General features: G+C 45.9%; 1 protein-coding gene across 2 annotated transcripts in view; it reads right to left on the bottom strand.

Annotated features, from left to right (window-relative positions):
• Positions 1–372: 372 nt before the first annotated feature.
• The window catches only part of stxbp5l (syntaxin binding protein 5L), a 325,667-nt gene continuing 309,505 nt past the window's right edge, over positions 373–16,534 (bottom strand). For both annotated transcript variants that reach the window (XM_056289509.1, XM_056289510.1), the window contains 6 exons: positions 16,106–16,345; positions 13,323–13,686; positions 12,379–12,544; positions 9,995–10,106; positions 8,148–8,368; positions 373–414 (listed from right to left, as the gene is read on the bottom strand). In XM_056289509.1, the coding sequence (XP_056145484.1) occupies positions 373–414; positions 8,148–8,368; positions 9,995–10,106; positions 12,379–12,544; positions 13,323–13,686; positions 16,106–16,345 (1,145 nt within the window). The remainder of the gene's footprint in view (positions 415–8,147; positions 8,369–9,994; positions 10,107–12,378; positions 12,545–13,322; positions 13,687–16,105; positions 16,346–16,534) is intronic.

Below are 16,534 nucleotides of genomic sequence, written 5' to 3'. Positions count from 1 at the left end.
GGTTTCTTAACTTTAGAGTATCTACACAGTGAGGTCCAGGAAACCCAACCACCCATATCACCATCACCACATACGCACCCACAATTTATACACATGGACTGTTGCACATCTCCCGTCCCCTGGGCCCTCCAGTGTTGCCACCCCTCCTTCATGGTCCAATCTCCATGACATTACATGTCTAGACAAGTGACTAACCTGTCCTAGTCCTTCAGGATTGTGACAGTGCCATACAGAAAGCCACCCAAGAGACCCGTAAAGGCAGAGCCACTCTTTTGTGTCACTCTTTCTCGCTCACATCAGTAGAATGAAAGTTTGTGTCCCAGCATAATGTGCCTCGCAGGCAAAGGAGAGACTCCGCCTGCCGTCCTGCATTTAGAATTGGTACCACTTCTTGTCCTTACATTTCAGCATCAGCTGTGAAAGAGAAATTAAGAGGAAGAGGGTTAGCCTAGACGCCCAGCCATAGAACTGTCAGTGGGGTGAAGAGTGGTTGGTAGGTTATGACTGCTTCAGGTGCTGCAGAGCTCTCTGTAATGTTTTAAAGTCTATTTTTATGTATGTGCAGCAATTTTTAAGCACTTACCTTCTCTTGATCATGTTTTATTTGAAGACATAAGAGTGTCTACCTCCCATAATTGATACCACTGCTTCCATAAAACATGAAAGAAGTCTTCTAAAACAATCCCATATGTTTGTTTAGAGGTGGAGAAGGGTCCAGCTGCAGTACTTACACCCTAATGCAGGGATGAACAATGTTATCCAGAAATAGCCAGTGCGGGTGCAGGCTTTGTTCCAACCAAGCAGTTACACACCTCACTCTATGAATAAAGGTCCTTAACAAAGACTATATTGATTAGTAGACTCAGGCGTATAATTGCTCGTTGGAACAAAAGCCTAAACCCACACCGGCCCTTTCTGGATAAGATTGCCCAACCTCGTGTTAGAAATAAAAACTAACTCATGCAATTTCCCTTTCCATACTGTAGATGTTGCTGCATATCTGAAATATAATTTCACCTGTTGTAGCTAGCTGTGTTTTCATATGCGATAGTCTCATGGTGCAAGTGGTCTGAGATGGGAAGAGCTGCAGCTAAGCGCTATTACCGAAAATGGTGCTCATGGTGTTGATGGTAATATTAAAGTCAAGTCAAGTCAATTGTATTTGTATAGCCCAATATCACAAATTACGAATTTGCCTCAGTGGGCTTTACAGCAACACAACACAGCATGGTCAATGTGCCACAACTGCTCCTGTATTCACCCATTGGAGCACAAACTAGGAGTCATCAGGACGCTGTACCACAGAGCTGATAATGTCCCCACCGACACAGCGGCCCGGGAAGGGGAGAAATCCCACATTAAACAGGCTCTGGTTAAGTGTGGTTATCCTAACCGGGCATTTGTCAAAGTCAGGAAGATGCCCAAACAGTGCACCATCCAACTGAAGAGAAGAGAAGGACAACAGCTGCCTAAACGTAAACCAGTGTTGATTCCGTATGTGGCGGGACTGTTGGAAAAGCTGAGACGTGGATTTTTCAAACACCGTGTGTCAGTTGCTTTCAAGCCCCGAAACACGCTGCGCCAGAAGTTGGTCCACCTCAAGGATCGGGTCTCCTGGCACAAACAGAGCAATATAGTGTACGCGGTATAGTACCAGGAGGATTGCCATGACATATACATTGGGGAAACTCAACAGACGCTGGCCAAGAGAATGGCACAACACAGGAGATCTAACACATCAGGCCAGGACTACTCATCTTATCTCATGCTATACTAGTCTGGTGCCTGTTACATCAACAAATAGGGTTAGCTTACAAAGTTAGCGGTCTGTTGGTTTGCATGAACAGGTTAACATGGGATGGAGTCAAATTCCCGGACTGAATTACTGTTTCACAACATCCCTGAAAGTGTGCTATGCTTTATGTCATTATTTAATCCGTTCCGATCATCCTTTATCACATTTCCTCTTTATCCATATCTCAACTCTTTGGGTTGGGTTTGGTTGGGGCAAGTCTTCAGTAAGAGTCCGTGGCTTCCACTCCTAATGCTATACAAGCCAGCTACCTCGGATATGAGTGAGAGTAACTTGAATAGAGTCATACCGGCTCGGACGTCGCCTGGGTTAACAAGGTCCACGTCAGGTGTTGGGGAACTAGGGCAACCTAATAAAAAATGGGCTACTGGAACAAGATATTCATGGACAAGAACCGAGAACCTGGAACTGAAGGAATGCTACTAATAACAGCAGGCCCCTGGAGAGGGGCTATATGAAGTGAATGTGGGAACTGTGGACTAGTAGGAGACCTACTTCCACACTGACTCAAAAGCAGCTCATGGCTCAATGCTAGAACATCAATAGAAGGAAGCTACTGTCACGACTTGAGATGGAGAGGCTCCAACAGGATCACTATACAGTTCAGCACCCTGAATGGCCACCCAGTAGACAGGAGATACATGAGAACAGACCACAACCAGCTGAAACAATCCTACCAGCCATGACAGCTGAAGCTACTGAAGTTCAAATGAGAATTATGGCCAGACTAAAGACAGTCAACCCCCAGACACGGCTTCCATGACTCAGTGACAAAGCACCATCATAAACCCTGCTTGTGGATGTGAACACAGCCCTATGCAACATCTCAACTGCCAGCATAATAGAGACCAATGAGCTTGTATATACCACTGCAAATGTAATCCTGGAGATGCTTGGGTACAGAATTAAGAACACAGGTCACCAGCAGTACCCTCCATGGAAGAGAAGGCTGGAAGCCAAGATCAAAGCAGCATGGAGAGATGTGAGCCAATTAACAGGGATGCAGAAAGGTGTGATGAAAGACAGGCCCTGGTTGAAAAAGTACAGCAAGCTGTCTATAAATGAGGCCATGGAAACTGCCAAATAAAGGCTCACAGCTCCAGCTGCCAGGCTGAGAGAGACACTAGAGAAGAAGAAGCCAAAAGAGTAAATGGCCTGTTCCTGAAAGAACCATCCAAAGTGTACTCCCAGCTGCTGAGTAACAAGGGAAAAACATCAGACCCACCCAGAGCAGAGACTGAGTGATACTGGAAGGATATATGGGAAAAGGAGGCATCACACAACTCCAATGCCCAGTGGCTGGTGAGCCTAAGAGCAGATCACAGCATGTCCCAGAACAAGAACCAGTTATCATCACAGTGGCTGACATCCAACAATGAGTCTCAAACATGAAGAAGAGCTGGACTGCACCAGGCTCTGACATGATTCACGCCTGCTGGTTGAAGAAGCTAATGGCACTCCATGAATGCCTGGTGACACAAATGAACCAGCTGCTAACATCAGGGTCTCACCCTGACTGGCTAATACAAGGCAGAAAAATGCTGACCATGAAGCATCCCCACACCTTCAAACTACCAGCCAATAACCTGCCTCTCCACAACATGGAAAATCATGTCAGGCATCATAGCAGCTAAGCTGAGTAGGCACATGAGTCAATACATGAGCGGAACTCAGGAAGCAATTGGGAACAACACCAACGGGGCAAAGCAGCTACTGGTTGATAGAGCAGTCACCCAAGACTCTTAAGACCAGACAGACCAACCTGAGCACAGCCTGGATTGACTACAAAAAACCCTATGATTCAATTCACCACAGCTGATTACTGGAGTACTTGGCATTATACAAAGCCAACAGGACACTAATAGCCTTCATCAAGAACTCAATACAACACTAGAGGCCAGCTCGAAGACAATCACACAGGTAACCATCAAATGTGTCATATACCAGGGTGATGCACTATCCCCGCTGCTGTTCTGTATAGGCCTTAACCCCCTCAGTCAGATCATCACAAAGAATGGATATGGATACAGATTCAGAAGTGGAGTTACCATCAACCACCGCCTATACATGTATACACCTATACATCAAGCTGTATGCCAGGAATGAGTGAGACATTGACTCACTGGATCTACAGCGACGACATTGGGATGTCATTCAGACTGGACAAGTGTGGTCGAATGGTGGCAAAAAGAGGAATGGTGGTGAGCACGGAAGGGGTTGAATTACCAGATGGCAGACTAAGACAGTGTTTCTCAACCCAGTCCTCAAGGACCCCCTATTCTGCAGCTTTTCATTGTAACCCTGCATAGGTAGCCCTGCTTGTACTTACTCAACCAATCATCTCACAGTACTTAATTATGCATGGTGTGGAAACTCTGACATTCATTGCTGATTGGTTGAATAACTACAAATAGGGTTGCAAAGAAAATCTGCAGGATAGGGGGTCCTTGAGGACTGGGTTGAGAAACACTGGGCTAAGACATACAGGACAGTTACAAGTACCTCGGTATTCAACAGGCAAATGGAAACCATGAGGGGACAGCAAGGAGGTCAGCTACAGCCAAATACCTCCAGAGAGTGAGGCAGATCCTGAGGAGCCAGCTCAATGGGAAGAATAAGATCCAAGGCATCAACACATATGCCCTACCAGTCATCAGATACCCAGCTGGAATGATAAGCTGGCCGAAGGAGGAGATAAAGTCCGAAGATATCAGGACATGGCAATGCCTTGCAATGCATGGAGGGTTCCACCTGAAGTCCAGCAGCCTGAGACTCTACAATAGGTGAAAACATGGGGCCAAGGGTTAGTGAGTGTCAGGGCCACTCTCCAGGATGAAACAAGGAACATCCATGAGTACATCAGAAAGAGGGCCCCCCAGGATGAACTACTGAGTGAGCACCTCAGGCAGCAGAAGACAGAGAGTGCGGAGGAAGAAGAAGAGGAGGTATCATGGAAGATCAAGCCCCTTCATGGGATGTACCATCGACAGATAGACGATGTAGCTGATATCAAGAAATCCTACCAGTGGCTAGAAAAGGCATGACTGAAGGACAGCACAGAGGCTCTGATCATAGCAGCACAAGAACAGGCACTCAAGACCAGAGCGGTTGAGGCAGGGGTCTACCACACCAGACAAGACCCAAGATGGAAGCTGTGCAAAGACTCCCATGAGACAGTCCAACACTTTGTAGCAGGATGTAAAATGCCAGCTGGGAAAGCGTACACTGAAAGGTATAACCAAATGGCTGGGATACTGTACAGGAATATCTGTACTGAATACAGACTGGAAGTCCCCAAGTCCAAATGGGAGGTGGTTGAGAATGACGGAGCTAAGATCCTGTGGGACTTCAAGTTCCAGACTGACAAGCAGGTGCTGGCTTACCAACCAGACATTGTGGTGGTCGACAAGGAACAGAGGACAGCAGTAGTGATTGATGTAGCAATCCTGATTGATGGCAACATCAGGAAGAAAGAGCAATGAGAAGTTAGAGAAATACCAAGGGCTGAGGGAAGAACTAGACCAGATGTGGAAGGTGAAATCCACAGTAGTCCCAGTGGTAATAGGAGCACTAGGGGCTATGACTCCCCCCCCAAAACTGGGAGAGTGGCTCCAGCAGATTCCAGGAACATCTGAGGTCTCTGTCCAGAAGAGTGCGGTCATAGGAACAGTTAAGATACTGCACAGAACCCTCAAACTCCCAGGCCTCTGGTAGAGGACTCGAGTTTGAGAAAGACGACACACACCACCCGAAAAAGAGTGAGAGGCATATATATATATACATATATATATATATAACTTCATTAGGTGAAACCCTCAATGGTAGGGAAAGTACTCAACAAACAAGAAGCAAAATAATCCAGTGATTCGAGATTCAAGTAATTCTTTAATAGACAGTACAAGCCTGGGTCATGCTATATGCTATATGTTCATGGCATTACATTCAGCTTTTGTTGAACATTTGAGGAACATCACCCATCAGTGACCAGTCATATATCGGAGTCATTCTATGTGTACCACCTACTACTGTGACATCATTAGTGTCCTTGAAATCAGCTTGTTTAGCTCAGGCTTCAACAATCATGTCAGTGTTTGCATTGGCATAGTGATATGGTTGTTAGTGATAAGTATGTGTCTAGTTAAAATGCTGGGAGAGGAAAAAAAAGAGGCAATGGACAGTAGTAAAATTAGAAACAAAAACGGTTTAAGTTTTCACAACACTAAACTTTGTTAACCAATTGAAATGAGCTGTGTTGCCTTCAAACTGTTGAAAATAAATGACATGTGGTCTGTATAAATTGAGGGGAAAAAAGGATTTATTGTAAAAAAACACTCAAATCATTGCCTCTTGAAGGATAAGTCAAGTTTTTTACAGCCTCGGTCTAATTTTTGTAGTTTTTGCCATGGTGCATATTAGTTATGATACCATTTTCATTTTAGATATTTTGGACATGGGTAGACAACTAGAGACAGCTTTATAACAGCGTCTTATCGGGCAACCGACTATAAGCCTTATACCTATCCTTTAAACACAGACCTGCCAACCCTAAAGAATGCGTGTGCGTTTTGTATGCGTGTGCGCGCATACAAATGTTTTGTTTGTTTGTGTGTGTGCCGAAAGCACACGCTGAAAAAATAGACATCGCATAGTACATTGTGAAAAAACACTTATTTATTGAATACTGAAATCAAAAAACAAAACCGCCAGTCATTGGGGTTCATGACTGTTCACCATGTTAGTAGGCTTGCACGAGGTTAAAAAAAAATGTTTGAAGCCCAAAATAAACTAAAAAGTTTTATGGAGGCCTAAAATCATTCAAGCATTTTTTAAAATAAATTTATTTCTAGTTTTTTCCCCTTACCCCACCCGATTAACCGAACTCTTGTCGAATAACTCCCCTGGCTCAAGTTTCCACAGGAAGGAGATAGTCGTAACACCAGCTTCCTTCAAACTCGTGTCAGCTGCTCTCGCTATTCTAACATGCTGAAGCCTCGCATGGATTGCATCACCTTCAGGTCGCGAAGGAGACGTAGGGAGAATGCTTTCGGCTGCAGGCGCCCGGATGGGCCAGAGGGGTCGCTGGAGAACGACGAGTCCCCGAACACTACACCGATCTACACCCACTGTCTTTCAGGTAAGGGTGGCCTAATGAATGTCTTACTCCGTGGACGCTTTGGCCGTGACCGGTTACGGCGAGTCTGGGATACGAACCTCCCAGGCACATGACGAGCGGACTGCAAGAACGGCGGTTTATTCCGCTCGGCCGTCAGATCGGTCAAGCATTGATTTTGAAGGCAGCTCTTTTTGACTATCAACTCGTAGTCACGTATTTTGGTCTCAAAATGCGGAGTGACTACGCAGAATGCGTAGAGTTTGGCAGATGTGTAAACAGCAACACCCCCCCTCCCCCCAGTGCCTCAGTTAGACCATGTACATTATTTCCCATTATCTGTGACATCTACATTGCACCGACAAGGTAGTTTATCAATGATTGCTATTACCTACAATTAGGGCTGGGTATCACCAGTGATTTCGAGAATCAATTCGATTCAGATTGACAAGGTCCCAAATCGATTCGATTTGCGATTCAACTCGATTAGGGATATTTCAGTTACGATACCGATTCTCAGAGAGCTAATGCTGTAAATTGTATAAGGAATGCTGTGATGGCCCGGTGATGGCCCAGAGGCCTGTCCAGGGTGTCTCCCCGCCTGCTGCCCAATGACTGCTGGGATAGGCTCCAGCATCCCCGCAACCCTGACAGCAGGATAAGCGGTTTGGATAATGGATGGATGGGCAAGGAACCCTCGAAGCTGGTGCATTATTAAAAATATGAATATTTACATTAAGAATTGGCCGTAGAGCAGTTTCTGATCTTAATTTCCATAGGTCTGTAATTTCTGTTTCACACATCAAAGGGGGGGGGGTTAAAAGATCAATTCAGGAATGAAATGAATCGATAATCAGATAGTTATGATGAAGATCGATTTGAATCAAGAAAACTATTAATTGAACCCAGCCCTACCTACGATATGTATAGGCTGCTCATTCCTGCAAGTTGAACCTGGTAGTAGATCAACAATGTTATTGACCATTGTTAATTTTGGATATTTTGAATAATAACTTAACTTTCATTTTCACCTCCAAATATGGGACTTAGATAAGCTGTGTTCTGCTGCGGTCCCATATCCAAAATCTCCACAATGAAGCCAGTGAGTAAAATTATATCCTAACTGATATGCATGATGGCAAAAACTACAACAATAAGACCCAGGTTATAAAAAAAACAAAAAACAAAACCCATAACCACTACCCTTGTGAACTGATCCTTTACCTCGTGAGCATGTTTGGAGAAGGTTTCTGCGCTGGTCATCATGAGAGCGGTTCGTTCCTCCAGCTCCCCCAGCCTCTGCCCTCTCTCATCCAGGGCAATGCGAGCTCGTGCCAGGTCTCCCACCACCCCACTAGCTGCCGCCTTCATGCCCTCGACTCCCGCCTGGCCAGGGATGTGCTGGGCCAGGCTGCGGGATGCCTTGCCCGCTGCTGCCTCACCGACTGGATATCAACAAAAGCAGCAAAGGAAGCAAAAGGAAAGGGAGGACACTGTAGTCTACTATCAAAGGTAAGATGCCACATGGGACCTTGGATGACAAAAATGTCTGCTTTTAATTAGCAACTAAACCTATTTAGGGAATTTTTCTGACATCTACAGGTTAAAAACCATGTAAAGGTTATGTCTCGATGCAGGTGTAGAAATCCCAGAAAAGATGAATCAGTTCATCTGGCCACAGTTTAGTGGGAAAACATTTCATTACTCATCTAATGCCCCTTTTCCACTGCATGGTACCTGCTCGACTCAACTCTACTCGCTTTTTCTGGTTTTCCATTGGGCAAAAGTTAGGGATAGTATCTGGTACCAAGTACTTTTTTTGGTACCACCTCCGTCGAGGTTCCAAGTGAGCTGAGCCGATACGAAAAGGTGACTTGAAAATACCACTATAAATAAATAAAATAAATACAATATAAATATATGCATATTTATTTAAATATAAATAAAATCTTAAAAAAAAAGTCAACACGCCCACAAATGACCAGCAGGGCTTCGCCGTGAGGGGATACTATCTGCAGTGGAACACAAAATCCCAAAAAGTAAAGTGAGTAGAGTTGAATAGAGTAGAGTCGAGTTGAGCCGGTACCATGCAGTGGAAAAGGGGCATAAGTGACTGTCAGTTCTTAGTTGACTGCAGGTATCCCCAGACCTTATAAAAAGTGCAGTTGCATCACGACCAAAACCGGAGATCAAACAATGGTTTCATATGCATACTGCTGAGACCATTAATGGTCATATTTACTATTCAGAGGATTTGGGAACAGCCGCAAACACAGCATTGTAAAATGGCAACAGATGTACCCTTAGCCTCTCTCCTCAGTTCAGGGTGGTTGTTTCTTCATGTAGATGGCCTCTTTGACTCCCTATCCAAACCAGTGTTTCTCCCTACCAGTGTTCCTCCCCGTTCAAACCAGTGTTCCTCCTCAAACCAGTGTTCCTCCCTTTCAAGGATGAGGTTGTACACATCCTCATCCTTGAAAGAGTGGTGACAAAGTCACTTGGATGAGTGACAAAACATTTTCCCATTAAACTTGGTGTCCAGATGAACTGATTCAACTTTTCTGGAGCATGTAAAGGTTAAAAACATGTCAGGCTGGTACTCTGTGATGTTAGCATAGCAGGATAAACACAGCTGCATTTAATTATATTGATAATTGTGTGCCAAAGAACTAGCATTGAACTAGCATTGATAGAACTACTGACAACTGTTAGGGCAGTCTGTTCTAGGCTCTGTCTGTTAATACTGATAGATGTGCTGGCACACCTAAATCAAACAGATCCATTATTAATGTTATTATCTGCTGCTGCGTTTATCCTGCTATGCTAACACCACAGAGTACCAAGGCCAGCCTGCCATATTTCAACCCTTACATGGTTTTTAACCTGTAGATGTCAGTAAACTCACTAAAATGGTCTAGTTGCTCTTTAAATGTAGATTTGTTTTGATTTTTGAATAATTATTTACAGATTTCATGTGATTTAATAAAGATCAATCAAATATGCATTTAGGAACGTAAAGGAGAGAGAGAGAGAGAAGAAGAAGAAGAAGAAGAAGAAAAGGGATTACATACACAGCTCCTCTCTATCAAAGCTCTGGGCATTTCCTCCAAAGAAGCCCTTAAGGAAGCCTCTGTTCTGGGCTTCTGGTGTTTCTATAGGTGTAAACAGCTCCCCCAGCATCTCCTGAAACCATCAATCAAAACAAATGACTTATATATATATATAGACATAATTACATAATATATTTATCTAGTGTATCACAGATTGCACTTATTTGACACTTAGGCATACATTATATGTTGATTGTGCTGCAAATGTGTCTATTTGTATATATTCTGTTTTTTTTAATTTCGTTGTACAGCTGTACAATGACAAATAAAGGCATTCATTCATAAATTATATAACAATATAATAATTTGTGAAAGAATGTGCAATCATTATGACACAATATGGGCGGGCCCATTGGATCCACTGAGTTGGGCTCACCCCTAAACTTCTAACTCCGCTAGGCATGGTTCTCATTCTTTGTGGAAAAATACGATGACCTGTACTTTACCAGCAATTACATTTAACATCTCAACTAAAATGAAAAAAAAAGACTTGATTTTATTGCGCTAACAACTTTACTTTTAATCTAAATTGGCAGGGTGTGCCCGCTGTGAAGACGGAAGCGCACTAATTATATTTTCCAGTAGGTGGCAGTATGACCGCAGCACGTCGATGCCTCCAATTTTGTCGGCTGCTCGTATTAGAAGATGGCCCTCAAAAACCAACATATCTTCGACAGAAAAAAAACACAACACATTTTCTTATATGTGCACACACAAATACATGCATAGACTCACACACAGCGAAGCACTCATGACAAGCATGACCTTTCACTTCAGTGGCTCCTGTCCCCATTTGGTTTCACCGAAGGTATCAGCTATGACACCCGTTTACTTACTGCACAGGGCTCTTCTCTACTCGCAGAGAAAACATGTAAGATGCACTTGTTTTTTATGGCTACAGTGCAATGAGATTCCAGTCAAGCAAGCACCCCCCCCCCACACATTCAGGCACAAACACTTGAGCCTATATTTGTGCATACGCATGAATGCCTTTAATACAACCTAGAGGCAATGTTCTCATTTGCCTATGAACGCTCTCACACAATCATTTAATACCTGCATCCGTTTTATTTGAAGAGGACTTATTCTTACACGTACCGATCAGCCAAAACATTAAAACCACCTGCCTAATATTGTCTAGGTCCCCCTCGTGCCGCCAAAACAGCTCGGACCCGTCGAGGCATGGACTCCACAAGACCTCTGAAGGTGTCCTCTGGTATCTGGTACCAAGACGTTAGCAGCAGATCCTTTAAGTCCTGTAAATTGAGAGGCGGGACCTCCATGGGTCAGACTTTCCCAGCACATCCCACAGATGCTTGATCGGATTGAGATCTGGGGAAATTGGAGGTCAAGGCAACACCTTGAACTCTTTGTCATGTTCCTCAAACCATTCCTGAACAGTTTTTGCAGTGTGGCAGGGGGCATTATCCTGCTGAAAGAGGCCACCGCCATCAGGGAGTACTGTTGCCATGAAGAGGTGTACTTGGTCTGCAACAGTGTTTAGGTAGGTGGTAGGTGTCAAAGTGACATCCACATGAATGCCAGGACCCAAGGTTTCCCAGCAGAACATTACCCAGAGCATCACACTGCCTCTGCCGGCTTACCTTCTCCCCATAGTGCATCCTGGTGCCATCTCTTCCCAGGTAAATGATACACAAGCACCCGGCCGTCCACATGATGTAAGAGAAAACGTGACTCATCAGACCAGGTCACCTTCTTCCACTGCTCCATGGTCCAGTTCTGATGCTCATGTGCCCACTTTAGGTGTTTTCAGAAGTGGACAGGGGGTCAGCATGGGCACTCTGACCAGTCTGCGGCTACACAGCCCCATACACAACAAGCTGTGATGCACTGTGTATTCTGACACCTGTCTATCATAGCCAGCATTAACTTTTTTCAGCAATTTGAGCTACTTCTGTGGGCTTGGACCAGACAGGCTAAACTTCGCTCCCCACATGTATCAATGAGCCTTGGGCGTTCATGAGCCTGTTGCCAGTTCACCGGTTGTCCTTCCTTGGACCACTTTTGTAAAGTACTGATCACTGCATACCAGGAACACCCCACAAGACCCGTTTTAGAGCTCCTCTAACCCAGTCGTCTAGCCATCACAATTTGGCCCTTATTAAAGCCGCTAAGATCCTTATGCTTGCCCATTTCTCCTGCTTCCAACACGTCAACTTCAAGAACTGACTGTTCAATTGCTGCCAAATACATCCCACCCCTTGACAGGTGCCATCGTAACGAGATAATCAATGTTATTCACTTACCTGTCAGTGGTTTTAATGTTTTGGCTGATCGGTGTACACACACACACAACAACAACAACGCACAGCCTGCTAGCTAACCTGTAAGTTGTCACACATCTCCTGGCTGTATGTGATTCTCTGGATCTCTGTGGGGGAGCTGAGGTATAGTGCTTGTCCTCCATTTGCGAAGCAGAAAGTTCTAGCAATGCGCATATCTGTCAGTGGTAGATAGTTTACATCCAGCAGCGGTCTTAGACTGGGCAAACTGTTGGCAGAGATAGGAAATGAGAAAACAAAAAACAACAACATGGTAAAACGACATTAAGAACAACTTTACAGAGCAGACTGGAGTGCTTGGTAAGTGGGAACTCAGTCAAAGGAAACCAAACAAGACATCACAGCAAACTGAGAATAAATCAGAGGTCTGGCAGCAGGCAGAAAACCTCTTTATGCAGGAAAACACATCAAGCACCATCTATCAGAGTACTTTCCCTTTTTATCCCCAATTGTCAATTGTACCCGTCCAATTACCCCACTCTTCCGAGCCATCCCGGTCACTGCTCCACCCCCTCTGCCGATCTGGGGAGGGCTGCAGACTACCACATGTCTCCCGATACAGGTGGAGGCGCCCGCCGCTTCTTTTCACCCGATAGTGAGGAGTTTCACCAGGGGGATGTAACACGTGGGAGGATCACATTATTCCCCCCAGTTCCTCCTCCTCCCTGAACAGGCACACTGACCGACCAGAGGAGGCGCTAATGCAGCGACCAGGGCACATACCCACATCAGGCTTCCCACCCACAGATACAGCCAATTGTGTCTGTAGGGATTCGAACCGTTGAGCCCCATATTGGTAGGCAACGGAATAGACTGCCACGCCACCCGGACACCCCTCAAAGTACTTTCAACCACGTGTTATGTAGGTTTTCAGCGGTCTGTACAGAGACTTAACACACAAAACTGATAAGACAGATCACATCACACCAGAGATCTAAAACTTTGAGACTGTCTCATGATTTAAAAAAAAAAGAAACACAACATACCTGAGGGTCATGACATGTCCGTTAGCGCAGAAGCAGGCCAGACAGACGCTGTTACACACAGACACCACGTCAGCCCGCAGCACAAAGGAGGACTCTGTGATGTTATGGACAAAGAGGCAAGCCTGGGATGGCATGAGGAGCACTTTGGCCTGCCGCTCCGAGCACACCACAACCAGGTGTCCGTCCCCACAGGCCTCCTGCGAGGACGAGGGCGAAAAGTTGACCAACTTGCGCTTTCGTGGTCGGTCAGGGTCTTCAGGGGCACTGAGGTCCCGCCAAACCTCATAGGGGCTGAGGACGACAGCGCCCATGCAGTCCAAGAAAGCAAAGTGCAAGACAGAACCCTTCAGCATCAGAACCGCACCTAAAGAAAGTGTCCCACGGAGGCAGGAGAGAAGGGAACACGAAACATAGGGCATGAGGCCTGGCAAAAAAGACAATACTTCCCCATCAGACCTCTTTTTGTTGTCACCAAAAGTACCGATTTCATTCCAAAATCTGTGATCAAAGTCATAACTTAAAGTGAAATTGTGAAACACTGGATGAAGAGGTGTGGAAAATGCTTCGCCGCTTGAAAACAATCTCCCAGGCTCACTGAATCTGCACCGGGCTATCTGGAGCTGTCAAACGCTTCAGTGAGTCATTATTTACTGAGCACAGATTAACAGAACATTAACACTCCGATTCAGTTCAGCACTATTAAATACTTGGGCTGCCTTGGGAGCGGCCTAGTACAACCAGTCCTCTACTGTGGACCGTTGAATAATCTTTAAAAGAATAACCTTTAAAATGTTGTCTCTTGCATCAATGTAGACGGACCGGTTGTGCAACACGTACAACCCCTGTACTAATTTTTTCGAGCCAAACGGGGCGAATCGAAATGGCGGTCCTGCGTTATCAAACTTTCATTACTAACCATTGGACCTAAAAGAACGTGCTGTTTCAAAGAACCACGGTTGAGAAAGTCAAGTGCTATGTAGACTAGGAGGCCTTTTTCTCCACACATTGTTTCAGCTGGCAGTTTCAGTTTGCGTCACACAGTTCATACAACGGTAATGAACAGGTGCTGTACTGTTGAGTCATTAATGTCATTTATGTATATGTAATGTAAAATAAGTACAGAGAACTGGGTGAGTCCCCCCCCCCTTTTTTTTTTCCCTCCAAAATTGTACTTGGCCAATTACCCCCTTCTTCCGAGCTGTCCTGGTCGCTGCTCCACCCCCTCTGCCGATCCGGGGAGGGCTGCGGACTACCACATGCCTCCTCCGATACATGTGGAGTCACCAGCCGCTTCTTTTCACCTGACAGTGAGGAGTTTTGCCAGGGGAACGTAGCGTGTGCCGTGTGGGAGGGTCACACTATTTCCCCCAGGTACCCCTCCCCCTGAACAGGTGCCCTGACCGACCAGAGGAGGCGCTAGTGCAGCGACCAGGACACATACCCACATCCGGCTTCCCACCCGCGGACACGGCCAATTGTGTCTGCAGGGACACCCGACCAAGCCGGAGGTAAGGGGGGAGTTTTTAAAAAGATTGCAGCAGCCAAGGTCACGAAGCACCAACAAAACTTAATAAGCCTTTTCAATGGGCAATTTTCCCAACAATCATTATGACCACCATCTTTTTAAATATAATTTGTTCCTCATGTCATTCACATGGATCTGACTCCATTAGCCAATACTTTCCTTTAATTATGTCAGCTCCGAAATACTACACTTCTCCAAAGAGCATTCATAAGCAGGTGGTAGTTTAATATCTTGCTCAAGGGACCACGGTTGGTGATAAACACAACTTGGCTGGTGTGGGGATGGAACCACAGTCTGTCAAGAGGTTATTGACAAGAAGCTATACAGGGTTATAGACTCTGCATGCTTTTCCAACATCACTTTCAGGCACCCTACGTATATGGGACATATTTATTAATTCATTAGCCAAACCGCTTATCCTTACTCAGGGTTGCAGGGATGCTGGAGCCTATCCCAGCAGTCATTGGGCAGCAGGCGGGGAGACATCCTGGCAAGGCTGCCAGACCATCACAGGGCCAACACACACATACATTCACACCTAGGGACAATTTAGTATGGCTGATTCACCTGACCTACATGTCTTTGGACTGTGGGAGGAAACCGGAGCACCCGGAGGAAACCCACGCAGACACGGGGAGAACATGCAAACTCCACACAGAGGATGACCTGGGATGACCCCCACAAGGTTGGACAACCCTGGGGCTCGAACCCAGGACCTTCTTGCCGTGAGGCAACCACGCTAACCGCTGTGCCACCGTGCCGCCCTATATGGGCACACTATATGGGACTCATATTGACATAATGCTTCTCTTAGAAGGTTAATCTCTTATCTATTAAGTCAGTGGAGTTATGTCAAACCCCTTAAATCCATCCCTCCATACCATCCCAGTAGAAGGCAATATCACGATGTGGTCATTCATTATTCTTTTTCTGTTCCCACTTAATCTAGTTCAGGGTTGTGCGCTCTGCAGGGATGGGGCAGTCTGGACAGGTTGCCAGTCCATCATTGGGGCTCACACACACAATAAGTCACAAACTATTCATACCTTTGGACAATTTAGAGTCCCCAATTCCCCCTATATGCATGTGTCTTTGGTCCCACACACAGGACTGGGATCAGACTCAGGACCCTCTTGTGCTGAGGTAACCGTGCTAACCATGCAGCCACCAAAACGTCCAATCTCCCCCATATATACAATGCCTCCAAAAGTTGCTCATCGTCTATCCTGCCTGTCTGGTGCGTCTCATTCTGTCTCACCACTGGGGCCGATTGTCACAGGTTCCTCCATCCTCTCCTCCTCCTCGGTGGGAATGGACATGGGGATGAGGAGAACCACCCCCAGGCTGGTGCCCACCCACAGGCAGGGCGTGGGCAGGGCGTCAGTCTTGCGGCAATAGGACTCTCCAAACTGCAGCGTGGTGACCGCCTCCTTGGTCTCGCGGTCGATGCTCGACACGCTGGAGCTGCGTGAGCGGCTGAAGGAGTTCTCCCGGCTCTCTGCCGGGAGGCGCCAGACAGAGAGAGAGAGGCAAAATGATGGGAGAGGAAGAGAGAGATGGGGCGATAAAAGGGAAACCAGGTGGAGGATGAGTGAGAGAAGGAAAAGGCGGAAGAAATTTCGGAGGACCGAAATTCATGAGAACAGTAAGAGAGGGATAGAGGAAACGGCGGAGCACACACGAGAGA

Source organism: Lampris incognitus, chromosome 11 (assembly GCF_029633865.1).
Source record: "Lampris incognitus isolate fLamInc1 chromosome 11, fLamInc1.hap2, whole genome shotgun sequence".
NCBI classification, from domain to species: domain Eukaryota; kingdom Metazoa; phylum Chordata; class Actinopteri; order Lampriformes; family Lampridae; genus Lampris; species Lampris incognitus.
The sequence above is the reverse complement of the archived record's forward strand: the minus strand, read 5'-3'. Positions and strand labels throughout refer to the sequence as shown.